The sequence below is a fragment of the Hermetia illucens genome, chromosome 1 (assembly GCF_905115235.1).
Source record: "Hermetia illucens chromosome 1, iHerIll2.2.curated.20191125, whole genome shotgun sequence".
Lineage (NCBI taxonomy): Eukaryota > Metazoa > Arthropoda > Insecta > Diptera > Stratiomyidae > Hermetia > Hermetia illucens.
The window spans coordinates 20,386,750-20,402,449 of record NC_051849.1 but is presented as its reverse complement, the minus strand read 5'-3'; the positions used below and the strand labels follow the sequence as shown (position 1 = coordinate 20,402,449).

Here is a 15,700-nt window from a genome sequence, read left to right as displayed (position 1 = left end):
CGACAATGTCTTCCAGATTGGAAGGTGCCCAAGGTATTCAGAGCCCACAGATAGGAAAAGGATTGGCTATGAACAAATAGGCCGAGTTGTCCTTGTATAGTGATGGTCGTACGTAATCCGTAGCGCCATATTACAGTATGAATGTATATTTTATCTAGAAATAATAAACTCTTTCGTTTAGATACAAAGTGTCAAGCATAAAAGCCAGCCATAATACGTATTTATTGTATTCCAAAGCGTTTTCTCAGCCCCGACAATGTCCTGATGTCTTCCCAAATCCCTAACAATAAAACTGTCGTAATAGTTCTCTTATCTCCGAAAACGCTCCACCAAGACCACCTCATCCACATCAGATTTAAACACTTTAATGTTCAACGAATAGCCTGAATCCTGCGTCCTTTTGTGAATCCCACCTGCAACAATAAATCGGAAGACTCCGATTGTCGCTTGTGTGATTGTTGTGTGTGCGATGTGCATTTCAAAATGTGAAGCTTACGATTATCCAAGGATCCCTCGTTTATTTGCAAGTCCCCACATATGCTGGCCAAACCCCTTTGCGGGGTTGCTACTGGCCTCAGCTGGCGTATGAAATTTCATTTAAACTTGAATAATTTATTTTCTAGGGAACCCTGCATTCTAGATTGCGGACTGGAAGGAGTCTGCGAGTACGTGTTGGATGAGAGTGCGACAACGAACAGTGTCAGTGGGATCAGTACAATCACAAGCGGTTCCACCATAACCGCGTCTGCTACTGTATCCGCAAACGCCTCCGGGAATAGCCGGATGAGATGTCAGTGTCCGTTCGGGAAAGCCGGAAAAGGATGCCTAGAAGGTGAGTGAAAATTATATTTAATGCGTACCGGGATAATGTGTCACGGGAGTAGGTTAGTCCTGAGTGGTGAGAGCCGCAAATTGTGGCAATAAAGATGATTTAGATGACGCTCTCGTTAGTTGGTGTTTATATCATATGCGGGGCAGATGTAATTAAAATTCGTATCTTTGTAACTCGAGGCCCTTATCGCTCGCTCAAGCTTCAGTCACATCCTCCGCAAGTATTATAATTTCATTGCTCAAGGATACGTTTTCTGGTTTAATGGCATGTGTTGCTTCACCATTACAGATTTTGGTTTGACGCGATAGTTATGTAAGAGAAATGTATCTTTCCTTGATTTGCAGTATATTCAGATTGCAGGGGCCAATTAGTCGAAAATTAATCTGGCTACATTCCGCATTAAGCCCAATTATATTGGAGCAACGACTAGAAAGCGTAATTTCTTCCTGTGCTTAACGTATCCGCATCCCATCATTTCCCTCCCGATACTTTCGAAAGCAGGTGCCCAGGCCATTTGGGGCTACAAAGTGAAAATAAATAAATGAGAAATAAAATGGTAATTAAAATCACAACTGAGTGAGTCGCAATAAAAATTCAGATCCACAGAAAACGTGCCAGCGAAATTGATTTTCCTTTTGCACCTTTCAGCGACAATCCGTGCGTCAGCTTTTCCTGTATCGTACGTAAATTATTTGTACCCTTTTTTAATGACTTCCAGTCGCCTCCATAGAAAAGGTGAAAAAAACTCGGTAGGGATGGCAGATACCCTCATTTCCCAGGATCCCGATTTATTTTCCGTTACGGATGCCCATTTGTTGCATAACGCTCACGATTTTAGCGCTGGCCTGCCTGGCCTGGTGGATAAAGGGGCAGTGAAGGCCGCCTCCAACAATTTATATATATATATATAAATATACCTAGGTATTTCGAGGATTTAACCCTCTCATGTCCTTCGACGAATTGTTATGTAGCACTTGGCAAAGCGAAATGTGATTTTACGATTGAGATTTCATTTTTACGACATCAGAACGCGGAAATATAGGAGAATAAAAATGTGAAAAGGCACCCAGCCTTCTTCCCAGCAAGGACTTTTTTTCTGGGAATTGTATAACATTGAATAGGTTATGGGGTCCTGGATAGAACCTAGTTCGCGTTTTAATGGTGAAATGGCAACGACAAGAACAAATCGAATTTTGTTGTAAATCGTTTCAGTCAATCGTTTTTTGGTCCTGATGCAGACGTAAAATCTGATTTGTTCGCTACTTTGATTTCATCGAAATCATTGCTGTACGACTTGTTATCGGATTTGACATGGCAGCAAGGAGGGTAGGTTACGGTGCAATATTGCGTTTGAATTGCATGAAATCTATGCAGTAATGATGGTGATTCAATTGAGTGCTAGTTGCGGGAAATGCCGATACATTCTGCAGCAAACTGGCGAGCTGTAACGAGGTTTACATAGTTTTCGACTCTCGTATGACATGAGAGCCGTATGCAGGTCATAGGATGAAGTTAAATGGAGCTTCACACGAGAGGTGATAATTTGTGCAAATTTGATCCCCTCAAATTTGAAAAGGGCTTTTGTTCTAAATGCATATATTTGGATCCAGTGTTCGTTTCGATTATGCGTAAATAGAGGATCCCGGGAGGAGAGAAGCCGGAAATAAAACTCATTGTATTGAACCAGGTTTTCGCTATTCCGCTGCACAGGAACCGAACAACCTCCAAGACCTCTAAAGGTGGTAAGGGGCAGAATAGCCCTGGGATATATACCAAAGGCATGAAGGTGGGCAAAAGCGGTCTTTATTCCGAAAGCGGGTAAAAAGAGCCTTTCACCCTAAATCTTTCAAACCAATTCGCCTAACATCATTCGTACTCAAAACGGAGGAGAAGGTCCTCTACTTGAGTGTCAACTCGCTAACCGAGCAGGACGGTCAACCGAAACTGCTTCGTGTCAGCCGCGGAATACCACAGAAACAAAAGAAAAAGCATTGTGTGTATTTCTTTATTAAAATCGCCAGCGAAATCGGTTCAATGTCTGCCTATTTTTTTATGGATGGAGGTGGAAATCTTACAAAGACACTGCCTCGCTAAAACCACCCCCACTTTCTCCTTTTTCCTTCCCCGCGGGACCGCCGCAAAGCATTACTTCGCGGGGTGGACTGCGCTTTAAGCGACCAAGCCTTCTGTTCCTCACGTCCTCCTTGTGCGCTCCGTTCTTCCAAGTTCCTCTTTTTTTTTGATTGCGGAGTTCACCGCACACCAGTTTCCCTCCGACTTCAATATTTCCCCGACGATGTTCTGCGGGCTTAGGTTGGTTTTCAGGGAGTCTTCCAGACTCCTCCTTTTTGAGAGAAATCGTGGACAGTGGAACATAACATGCTCCGGGTCCTCAGGTGTGCAACCATATTCAGGAGAATCATCCAGCCTGAATTTGTGCAGGTACTTCCCGTAACCACCATGTCAGGACAAGAATTGCGTCAGAATGTAGTTAATCTCATCATGTCGTCGCTGGATCCACTTCTCAATACGGGGAATCAAAGTGTGGGTCCAGCGACCCCTCTGCGAGTCATCCCACCGTTTCTGCCACTTCTCCAGCGACTCTCGCTTTGCCGCCTTTCGGTATTCTGCATCCTTTTCAAGAGGATTCATTTTCCTTGCCTCGTACAGGCAGCGTGTCTCACTTGCCAGAATGTCTATCGGGATCATTCCCGCAATAACACACGCTGCCTCGCCTGATATTGTTCTGAAGGCGCTGCACACCCTTAGCGCCACTAAGCGGTAAGTCATATTCACTCTCCTACGATTACTCTCACACGCTAATGCTTCCTCCCAAACTGGTGCCGCGTATAATAGTGTGGAGCGAACCACTCCGGCTACAAGTAATCTGCGACTGTACCTTGGACCTCCAATGTTAGGCATCATCCGCGCTAATGATACGCTGGTATTTGCCGCTTTCTCACAGGCATAGTCCAGATGTCCCTTGAAATTGATTTTAGCGTCAATCATCACCCCTAGGTATTTGATAACCGGCTTCGAAGTGATGACGTGACCACCAACGCGAATATTAATCGTATTCCTCTTCCTAGGATTGGTAATCAAAACCGCCTCCGTCTTTTGTTCCGCAAGGTCAAGCTGAACCATCTCCAGCCACGCTTTTATGGCGCTAATGGTTTCGTTAGCGTACATTTCAACGTCTTCAGGTTCTTTCGCGACGACAACCACAGCTAGATCATCTGCGAAACCGATTATCGCGGCCTCCTTTGGCACGGGAAGGACAAGGACCCCATTGTACATGACGTTCCACAGGAGAGGACCCAACACTGAGCCCTGTGGTACTCCTGCGGTGACGGTGTACTGCTTGGATCCCTCATCCGTGTCGCACCACAGTGTCCTCTCCGAAAGGTAACTGTTGAGGAGCTTAGTCAAGTAACTAGGGACACCCGTGTTAGCCAGTGAACTTTTTATCCACTCCCAGCTTGCGGAATTGAACGCATTTTTGATGTCCAACGTTACTACGGCACAGCATTTTTTAGACGACATCGCGTCTCGAGCCAGCTTCAAAACAACGTCTACGGCATCGATCGTTGAGTGGGCTTGACGAAATCCAAATGGTCGCTCCGATAGTCCATCCTTGTATTCGATGATAGGGAGCAGTCTGTTGTAGATGACCCTTTCGAGCATCTTTCCTGCCGTGTCGATAAGGCAAATCGGTCGGTATGATGATGGGTGTCCTGGGTGTTTATTCGGCTTCGGGATTAAAACTAGTTTTTGCCTCTTCCACCGGTCGGGGAAAACTCCTTCTATCATGCATGTTTCAAACACGCTGATAAACCAGTCGGGTCTGGTCTTAACAGCGAGTTTAAGGGCTCTATTGGGAACAGCATCCAGACCGGGTGCTTTGTTATCACCAATCCTCCGGCAAATTTGCGTAAGTTAATCCTCTGTCACCGCAGGTATGGTGTATACGTCGAGTGCTCGCTTGTGTTGTTTGCGCTCCCCTTTATCCGGGGGGAAGAGCGCCGTCACGATATCGAGCAGAAGAGGCGGACAGGTCAATTGTGGTGTTCGCCCTCTCATTTTCTTCATAACTATCCTGTACGCTGTTCCCCAGGGGCTTTGGTCTGCCTCTGTGCAAAGCTCCTTGAGGCATTCTCGCTTGCTGGTCCGTATAGCCTGCTTAAGCCTACCTCGAAGGTTCACGTATGCTAGCCGTTTCTCGTCGAAGTCTGATCTTGCTCTAGATCGTTGGCAGATCCTTCTAGCACGAAAACATGCATCCCGTAACACCGCGATCCCTTCATTCCACCAATAGTTTGAGCGCCTTTTTGCGAGAACTCGTCGCCTCGGCATAGCAGCGTCGCATGCTCTTGTTATGCGTCCCATCATTTGCTCTACCTTTTCCGTAGCCGCACCACCGGGACTTTGGCCTCCCAATAGCATCTCTATGAATGCATCCTCCTCAAGCCCTTTCACGGACCAGCCCCGGTTTCCAGCCTTACGGGAACACGCATCGACGCATGGCCCATATTCGATCTGGAGGAAAATCGCCTGGTGGTCGCTGTGAGTATAATGCTCACTGACAAACCATGTCATTCTCCTCGCCAATGTGGTACTCACATATGTCAGATCGACTATTGAGCCCGACCCTGTCCCACGAAAAGTGGAAACGTTTCCCGTGTTGGCAAGCACCAAATCTAGCTCCGCGAAAGCCTCGAGCAGGATACGGCCCCTGTTGTTCGTAGTGCGACTGCCCCAATCCACGGCCCACGCGTTGAAATCACCAGCTATGATCTTGGGGTTTCGACTTCTTGCATCCAAGACTAGCATACCTAGGATTCCTTCGAATTCTGTTATCGTCGCACTTGGTGGATCATAGCAACTATATATATAGATACCAGCTATTTTTGCCCTGACGAATCCAACTTCTGGAAACTCCATCACTTCTTGAACGGCCTGATTTCCACACGCCCATATTGCCGCCTTGCCAGTTTCATCTGCAGTCCAGGCACCGCTCTTATTGTTGCGATAGGGCTCGCTGATTATGGCAGCTTCGATTCCCTTCTCATAGATGGTCTGCGAGAGAAGGTCTTGCGCTGCTTCGCAGTGGTTGAGGTTGATTTGTATCAACCTCATTTTTTTACTGCATTCAAGGCTCGCCTAAACACTGGGCATCTGCTGCTGCCTGCAACGTGCCGACAGTCGACGCCCTTTTTTTCCTTGCAGAGCATGCATTCAGGCTCAGCCTTGCACTCCCTGAACATATGGCCTTCTCCCCGACATTTTCTACAACATTTTGACCTGTCACAGTCACCGCTGCATTTCGCCGCTATGTGGCCGAATTCCAGGCATCTAAAGCAGCGCTTAAGGGATACTTGCTCCCTGAGTCGGCAAACGACCCAACCTATTTTTACTTTCCCAGCCGCCAGCAGTTTGAACGCTGCTTCAGTTGGTAAGCTTATGGTTGCCGTTTGCGTGCCTCCGTATGCCTTCCTTAGTCCCCTGATTGCGGAATCTTGCAAGCCAAGTGGTCCGAACTGCTATTCTAAGGCGTCACGGATATCCTCCTTGGTCGTGATTTCGTCAATGTCCTTACATTCTATGACAAGCTCCTGCTTTCTGGCCCGTACTTGAGCTTCTTCTCCTAAGGACTTCTCCACCTTGCCGAGGAAATTTTCCACTGTTTTGCCCGCAGACTTCTTCAGCTCCAGCATCAAGTCTCCTTTCTGGGAGCGTCTGATTCGGCTGACGTTTTCTCCAAGGTCCATCAGCTCAGGATCGGATTTGACCTTCCTAAGGATATCGGCGTAAGTCATATCCCCTTTTTTGGAGATGATGATTAATTCGGCCCGTAATCTTTTTTTCTGCGTCGTATTTTTCCTTCGACCAACCTTGGTCCATGCTTCCTTGGTCCCTTTTTGAGGCTTTGCCTCCCTTGGGTCAATTGGAGCCGGCGCCGCAGTTTCCACGATGTTGGCAACTTTGTTTCCCTTGCCTTTTGCCGGTGAGAGGCCTTTTTGCCTTTTCGCGTCCTGTGAGGATCCGAAAGAATCGTTCGCGCACTCTCTATTCCTCTTTTCAAGTTTACCGCCGTTTGGATTTTGAGGGGGTGTCACTTGTGTTGCCTGGGTGACGCTTGATTTCTTCGAGGCGTTTCTTTCTTCCTTGGCACCATTGTATAGTACCCGAATGGTACGGACCATGTTTTTGATGGCCTGGTGCACGTTGTGTTTGTCCTTAATAAATTCAGACAACTCTACTATTTTACCTCCGAGTAGGGCAAACGATGATTCTTCCGGACTCTGACATAGCTCCTCCGCTTGGTTTTCACACTGGGCGCTTATGTACTTATTAGCCTTCCGGGAGCTTCCCTGATTTCGTCCCTTCATCAAGGTTGATTTCGGAGGAGATCGCACGATCGTCGAGCTTCTCTTAAATGGATCAACCACTAAGTCCTGCGACATGTTTCGACGAGGTGTAGTTACCCCGCTATGGGCTAATAACTGACCAGTTTGTGCCCCATCTTTTCTTGTGTTTTGCACAGGCGTTCTCGGGAGTGATGTACTCCTTTTAAATGCCTCTTTCTCCAGGCTACTTGTAGTATTTGATGCAACGGTGGCCAAGTAATCCACCACCAAGGCACTGCAGTCGAGGGATATTGACGGCCGGGAGCCTGCTTGCCCACTCCCAAAAACCGCCGGTACTGGGTTTCCGAAGCCCTGCACCGTAATTTTATTCTCCTTCTGTTCCTCCATGTTTGGTTTTATTTCTGGGTATCCTTCCCATAGCCAATTTTTATCCACGGGCGGGCGTTTACTTCCCACCTACCCGGCCTGCGCATAAGCATGCCCATACACGCACACCTCCAAATGCGTATATGTGCATATTCCTACGCATCCGCCGAGCATTCCCTTATCCGCACGAAGGGACGCGCCTGATGGGAGATTTGGCAACTCCGCACAGGTCTGTCTGTCTGTCTGTCCGTCTGTCTGCTTGTCTCTCCACGTACTCGAGGAGGACGATCAGACCCGAGTCTGCAAGGGACTCATCTGAAGTGGCTCTGAAGCCTCACCGGAGGTTATCTGGTACCATGGGAACCGGGATGGCCCTCTGAGAACATATGCTTCAGGAGAATTCCTGGAGGATGCGTTCTCGGCCCGGTTATTTGCGGTTGGCTCCCTAGTGGGAGTTTCATGGTGGTTGTGGTTGTGCCTACATCGCGGGCAAAGCTCCTCGGAGCTCGAGCGTGGAGTTGCGCTGTATAACTCGGGTGCCGTACCCCTTAGTTGCGGCAGAGGTGTTAGATAGGCCCCGCATCCACTGGTATGAATGCTGAGCCTGCACTCAGTATAAACCAGGACCGCTGTGCTTGCATGGCGGGGCTCTGATTGTGGTTCCAAAATCAATCCGTGTCCGAAGAGGACCGTGGGATTATGCCTTCACGGCACGTACTCACATTAAACCCCCAGGACTTTCATGTCTGTCTGTCTGTCACAAGCACTTTTCCCAGAAACGGCTATACCGATTGGCACGAAATTCGGTGAGATGGTGGGAACTGTGCAGTGAGTGATATCCTTCTAGGTTGAATTTACGGGGGGGTCCCCATACATGTAAAAGGGGGGTGTAAAAATTTTTTTACCGAACATCCTGGCATTCCTAATGAGCAAAATGTTAGAAAGTAAGCAGACAGAAGTGCCGACAGATACAAATTCTATTGTCACGAACACTACTCAAGGTTGTCGGCAAATATGAGGATACCTTATGTGATAGAATCCAAACTGGATTAAGGATTACTAGTACCTGGCTCAGGAAGGCGGGGCTGCGTGTCAATCCAGCCAAAATCACCATTGTACCATTCATTAGAAAGCGTTAGCTTGATCACCTGAGCGATAAGGTTACATGGTATGAGGTGAAACGGGAAACACATGTCAAGTATTTGGGAATTACACTAGACCAAAAATTACTCTGTAAGACGCATGTTGGAAACACTTGTCGGAAAACTACAAGGGCTCTGATGACTTACAGGTCCATTGCAGGAAAGAAATACGCTTACACCCCGAAGATACTACTTTGGTTATACACTGCAATAGTAAGACCGCTGATTACCCATGGAGCGGTAATCTGGGGAGAAGGAACTGAACTCAGCACATAAGCCAGGGAGCTACATAAACTGGAAAGACTGGCATTCGTATGCGTCAGTGGGTCAATGACGACATGCCCAACGGCATCCTTGGAGGTCCTTCTGGGATTGACCCCTCTCCATTTGCATAAATAGATGCAGGTAAGGAGGCCAATCTTCAGGATGGCCGGGAGTGGCCGTGAGACGGGAAGCCGCCTAAATCGAAGGAAGATTGATATTCTTTCTAAGCGGTACCCCGAAATTGATACTAAGGAATGACATCACAAAATGGTGGGAGTAACGAGGCCAAATGAGAAAGCGTGGCTGTGGCATACGGCTTAAACCAGTAACTGATTATTTGGTACACTGACGGATCCCTCAGAGCAGAGGGAGCGGGTGCCGGGGTCATTGGTCCAAGAAAAATATGCTTGAAGTCAATGAGTAAGCACACTTGCATATTCCAGGCAAAAATATATGCAATAGGCAGATGTGCCTCCTTTAATCATCAAAGTGGCAAAACACTGCTATTCTGACTGATAGCCAAGCGGCGATCAACTCACTTAAGTCTAACCAGGTGAACCCTAAGCTGTTATGTCAATGCCTTGAGAGTTTGAATATGCTCGGCTCGCAAAATAAGTTCTGGATACCTTGGGATCCAGGCAACGTTGAGTTGGAAGGCGTTGAAGCAGTGGAGAAGAGCAGGCAGAAACTGCCGGAGAAGAGACCAGGAACGCCTTTACATGAGCCAAAAACCTTCTGTGGAATCGGAAACTGGTTCATGGCCATGACATTGAAAAATGGAGAGGGACGGCTGAGGGTACTATACTGGCAAGCCTACCAGGAATGGAGCAGGCCGGGTTTCGTATTGGGGGATACGAACCTAATCACACAAAGGACTGTTTAAACCTCATTAAGAAGGACCTCCGAATCACGGGACACTGCCGACTAAAGAAGCTAGAGAAGTTATCTACCGAGGTTGCCTGCAGGTTCTGAGCGGAGTGCGTCGAAATCTCTATACACGTTCTGGGGCAGTGTCCGGCACTTGTGCAAAGTAAGTCGAGGCCCCTAGGAAAATACCTAGTAAGAGACGCAAAGTTGAAAGACTTGAAAATAGGGAGTATACTAAAATGCCTAACGGCTATAAACTTGCTTCTTCCTCTGCAAACCGGCTTCCACGCATATTCACAAAAATTCCTCCCAGAATTAGCTGTTTTTGCTGAAACTCTCAATATGTATGTACATACATAATATTTTGCATTGCCTCGAGACAAACGCGTAAAATGCATTTGGTGATACACAGCATGACAAGTATATGGCATGCATGATGAAAATACTAACAAAAAGTGATGGTTATTGACCATTTCTGAATATTCGGAAATTTCTATATTAAGATTGAACAAAGTTAAATGGTTTTTAGAGTATCGTAATATTTAACAGGTGAGAGAGTTTCGCGATTAAAATCTTAATAGACAACAAAAATGCTCATCTATAAATTGATATTTTTGCGCTGTTCTTGATGTACTGTGGTGTCAAGGGAAAATAGGAATTCAAAAGGTGGATAAAGGAGCAGTTTTTTCACGCCGAAGATCTAATCGATTTTTGAGCGTGCACCTCGAAAGGCGCCCTATTTCTCTGCCATGACTTTCTCACGCAGGACTTAAGTCTGTTTTCCAGGGTTTCGATGAATGTTTTGAAGGCCGAAAAAGCACTGGGATGTACATGGAATTTTCATATGCCCGCTTGTCCCTTCATAAGGCTTTGTGCAAAACAAAACGCTATTAAAATTGTCTACTGTTTGCCTGTCTGTTTTCTTCTTAGGACATGAAAATCTTCAAAAGATCCTAGCCTGGACACGGCAATGTGTGGAATTTTTACCCACTAAAACCTATATCCTCCATGACCGGTTAGAAACTGGACAAGATTATAATTAATCTGCCTACCTTTCTCTCCAGACACTCCCCGATGGCAGGGATCAACCTGTGGGTCCAGTGACCCTTTTCTCATTGTGATTGACTTACTACTTACAGAGCTCTCCTTTCAGCTTTTTCACCTGCACCTGGAGAGATGGACTAGATACCCAAGATGCCATCGTTTGAAATGGTCCTGAAGGCAGAAAATACCCATGGGGTATATAAAACACACAGCTGTTCCCTAGACTTTATTTTTGAATCTATCGTCACTCCTTAGGATTTGGTAGCCGCCATGGAAGTGATGATATGATTCCCAATTCCCACAAGTACCAGCCGAGCGCTCTCTAACCATGCCTTAACAGCACTGATTGCTTCACCTGAGTACAACTCAGCATTTTCGAGATGTTTTGCGACTACAACCAATACTATTTCGTCGGCGTAACCCACCACCGTGGCCTTCTCCGGAATCGAAAGGTTAAATGCACCATTGCACATGAACGTTCCAAAGTAGTTTGCTCAGTACGGAGGCCTGCGGAGCACCCATGGGGACAACATACTCGTGGGGTCCATCATCGGTGTTATACCTGAGGGTCCTTTCCCGCAAGTAGCTATCGACAAAAGCAGTGAGATAAGTGGAAATACCAATCGTCGCAAGAGACTTACGTGCCAGGCTTCAATTGGCCGAACTAAATGCAATATTTGCTGGCACTACCCTTTCTGTATCGCATTTTCGACCAAGCCAGTAGCCATTTTGATGGCATCAATGGTTGATCTAGTTTTATCCAACACATACTGCCGATTTGAAAGGCTTTGGCTCTAGACAATCGAGAGTAATTTATTGTAAATTATCCGCTCCAACATTTTCTCCATAGTCCCCAGACCCTATAAGAAGGTGGTTCTCTTGGAGGTTTACCAGCCTTTAACCTGTTCTTGGCAATTTGCAAAATGAATGTATGTTTTTTTAAACTTCTGACTTCATATTTGTACCTATACCTGGAGGTACGCTTTTTTGCAAATTGCGCTCTCGTCTTTATTTCATGAATCTTTCGATAACTTACCCCACAACTATATAAAACTTTCAATGTTCTCCAAATCGACCCATGATGTCAACTTTGTCATTGACCCACAACTCTACCTTCCTTGGTTGTCTTCGCTTACGTATTGTGTCCGCCGCTTCTCGCCCTTATGTGATCCAGCTGGCGCGCAGTAGTGGGGGAGATATCTTAAGTTTTGCCATCAGATACACTGCACTGGTGGGTTGCCTGAGAATAGGGCTGGGGGAAGGAATTGAAGGTCCTAATAATCGCTGCAAGTAATGGCCAGAGCGAACCGCACGAGCTGGTATCCAAGCAGATGAAGAGATGGATGGTTCTCGGTTCTCAACCTCTCTGGGTTCTTAACCGTATCACACCCAGTGAAATTCTACTTTTTGCGAAAATTCCTATTTTTGAAGGTGCACAGGGAGACTCGTGAGCATCCTTAAATCTAAGTGGTCGGGTAGCACCTAAGCGTCCCAAGACGTAGGTGGGATAAAATCCACTCTAGTTAATATTATTTAGTGTCGAAAAGTGGGTATCGCGCCGGGGAAGTGACTTCTTTGTTACTTAATATTTCCTGCTTGATGGAAAGGGCGACTAAAAAAGATAGATATTTGTGAGCTCACAAACTAGAAATCTTGAAGGGTTTTTTCGCCACAGAAATGGTAACCATGCTTTCTAGATAGACTAATCGTTTAGCTCCGACCTACTGCTTTTGATAATGGATTTAAACTGGATTAAACTGTGTGAACATCCTGGATGACTATACCAAGGCTCTCCAAAATGCTTCTTCGGTCTAACTTGCATGCTGATTCGAGCGATACAGGGTAGATATTCTGAGGTTAAGCATGGTGCAATTGTATCCTTGTAAGCCTGCCAGACGAAATTCCAGTTCAGAATTGGGAATACGCACAATATTACGTGCGAAAGAAGACTCCAAATACAAAACAGAATGAGGCTTTTTATGAGCCACTGATTGCGATTCAGGAGAGGGTTTCAAAGGATAGCATTACAATCGGAATTGGTGAACTGAATGACGAAGTAAGTTTAGATAACATTCTGCTGGCCATATGACGAGAAAAGACCGCTTTGAAAGCCATAATAGTGGAAGGTTTACAGATTTTTCCTGCTTCCACCACCTCGTCACTGGTGGCATATTTTTGGAATCGAGGGGCTACAAAATGTCGATTGGGCTACAACTGACAGGCAATATACTTTTAGTCAGATTGACAAGAACACGGTCAGCAGAAGTTTTAGGTGTTGTCTTCTGAATGCGAAACAAGACAGGCGTTGACGTCCGCCTCGAACAAGATCAATAATTGATGATTACTTACTTTCCCTTGCATATTGCATACACGTCTACTCAGAAGGCAGAAGGCTTGGCCTCCAAAATTTCAACACCGTCCGCTCCCGAGATCTGGTCGTTGAACGATAAAGGAAGAACTAACTTTCTGACGAGACGATTGACATTTTGAATAACTCGGCGGAAATAATAACCATTGGGTCCCAATCAAAAGTGAGCCGAGTAGGAGAAGCTGCTGCAAATATGAGTGATGCTAGCATATGGAACAAGTCTTGTGATGATCTGGTCAAGGATGGTAAAGGTCCACCCATCATCCAAGATGATAGGCCGCTTCTAAACTGAAAGGGGTATTTCGATACCATTCTTAATCGTATAATATCCGGTGAAGTTCCCCATCTTCTAGGTGAAACAATTAGCGAATTCATTTAAACGGAAAGAGGCTCTGGGCCTTCCTTATAACTCCCGTGCTACTGGTGCCAGTTGTTTTTAAATCTTGGGAATCTAAGATCTGTCCCACGGAACGTGACAAAGGAATGATCGTTAAGACTACGAAAAAAGCGATATGCCTCGAGTGCGACGCAAAGATTGCTGTTTCCTGTTCACTCCTTGATGGAGTATAGGGCACCCACAAAGTCAGATTGTGTTTCAGTTTGACTATCATCACTTAATGCTGTGCAACTGATAAGCTCACAGCAGCGAGATAAACACAATATAAACAAAGGCACCCATGATGACTGGGATTCGAATCCAGAGAGATTGGGAGGTTGACACTCTACTCCCTCAATCATCGAGCCGTCAAAGATGATAGCTACAATTAGTCTGGAACTTATTAAAAAACAGTTCGAAAGCTTGATCGAGGGAGAACAAGTTACTTTCCGCTCTAGACCCTGTACTGGATTCAAGACGCTGTCTTAACTGCTCCTCATAATCTTCGACGGAGTTTTCCATGGCGTCAGCTGTAGCTTTGCATTGATGAAGAGGGTAAGTTGTTCCCGAAATATATATTTACACTGAAAAATGAAAATTGTAGTTTGGAGTAAGCTACTGGTCTATCAGTTTTAGGCTAGACTACAAATAGAAGACAATATCTAACCTGTTAGCTCTGTAGAATTGAGGATGCTTCACCGCAAATGATCTATTTAAGCAGAAATTTCCCTCAGTGCGATTCGCCCTGGTATTTCTAGAATGCGGGGCCATGGCCGAGCTGGTTGAGCGTAGGCCTCTCGATCTTGTTGGCCCGCGTTTAATTCCCAGTTTGTCATGGATTTTTGTGCTCGTGTTTGTTTACTTCGGTTGTATTTAATGTGGTAATAAGCAAACTTAGGCGCATCATTATAGTAAATCAAGGACAAAAAAACAAGAGGAGGAGGAGTTAGACTAATCGATACATACCAGGTGTACAAGCTTAAATCCGCTGTTTTTTTTCAAGAAAAACACATTTTTTTATAGGAACCAAGAAAAAACTTTATTTAAGGACCAGTATGTCCTTGCTATCTACATATTCTCTCTCGGGTAATTTATGGATACGATGCCAATAAAGTTGTTGATCTTTCGAGGCAAACCACTCATTAAGCCATTTTCGGAGGTCTGTGTAAGAATCGAAGTGCTGCCCAGCGAGCGAGTGGCCCATCGATGAAAACAGATAACAGTCGGATGGGGCCAGGTCTGGTAAATAAGCGGGGTGGACTATTATCGCACGATGCGATTTAATGCGTTGTTGGTGATAACGGCAGACATCAACAGTTTCACCAGATTTCAACAGTTCAGACTAGACAATACCCCGCTGATCCTATCACACGCATAGCATCGTCTTCCGTCCAAAGCGATTTGACCTTTTAGAAGATGTCGCTGGATGGCCGGCATCAAACCACAATTTTTGTTCGTTTAGAATTCTCGAAATAAATCCACTTTTCGTCGCCAGTCATAATCCGATGCTAAAACATCTTTCTTTTATGTCTGGAAAGCAGGATTTCGCATGTGTTTTGGTGGCGCTCCATCTACTTATCGTTCAATTCATGCGGCACCTATTTTTGAACCTTACCCATTGCATGAAGACGCATGGAAACGGCTTGTTGAGAAACACCTAATTGCTTGGCGAGCATTTTCGCCCCTGTCCAAAATAGCCTCCAATTCGTGGTGCTTAACTTTCCTGGGCCGATTTTCACGCTCCTTGTCGCTTAAATCGAAATCTCCATTTTTTAATCGACGGAACCAGTCTCGGCACGTTGTTTCCGACAAAGCTTTGTCACCGTAGGCCTCCACAAGCATTTAATGCGATTGAGCGGCTGATTTCTTCAAATTAAATCAAAAAGTAGAGCTTCTGGCAAATGCTTTTTTCCGGGAACAAAACTGGACATGATTATTGAAGAGAAAAAATATGTTTCTGAATGAAATTGCTGATGATATGGACTGACAATTGTTGACAAATGTCGTACTAAAAAGAAAAACAAATATGGCGTGCTGATAGCAATTTAATACGCTCACTAGCGCCAACTGTCA

General features: G+C 45.7%; 1 protein-coding gene across 1 annotated transcript in view; it reads left to right on the top strand.

Annotated features, from left to right (window-relative positions):
• LOC119646408 (pikachurin) overlaps positions 1-15,700 on the top strand; it is a 590,540-nt gene that overhangs the window by 335,056 nt on the left and 239,784 nt on the right. The window contains exon 4 of the mRNA XM_038046853.1: positions 624-832. Coding sequence (XP_037902781.1) covers positions 624-832 — 209 coding nt within the window. The remainder of the gene's footprint in view (positions 1-623; positions 833-15,700) is intronic.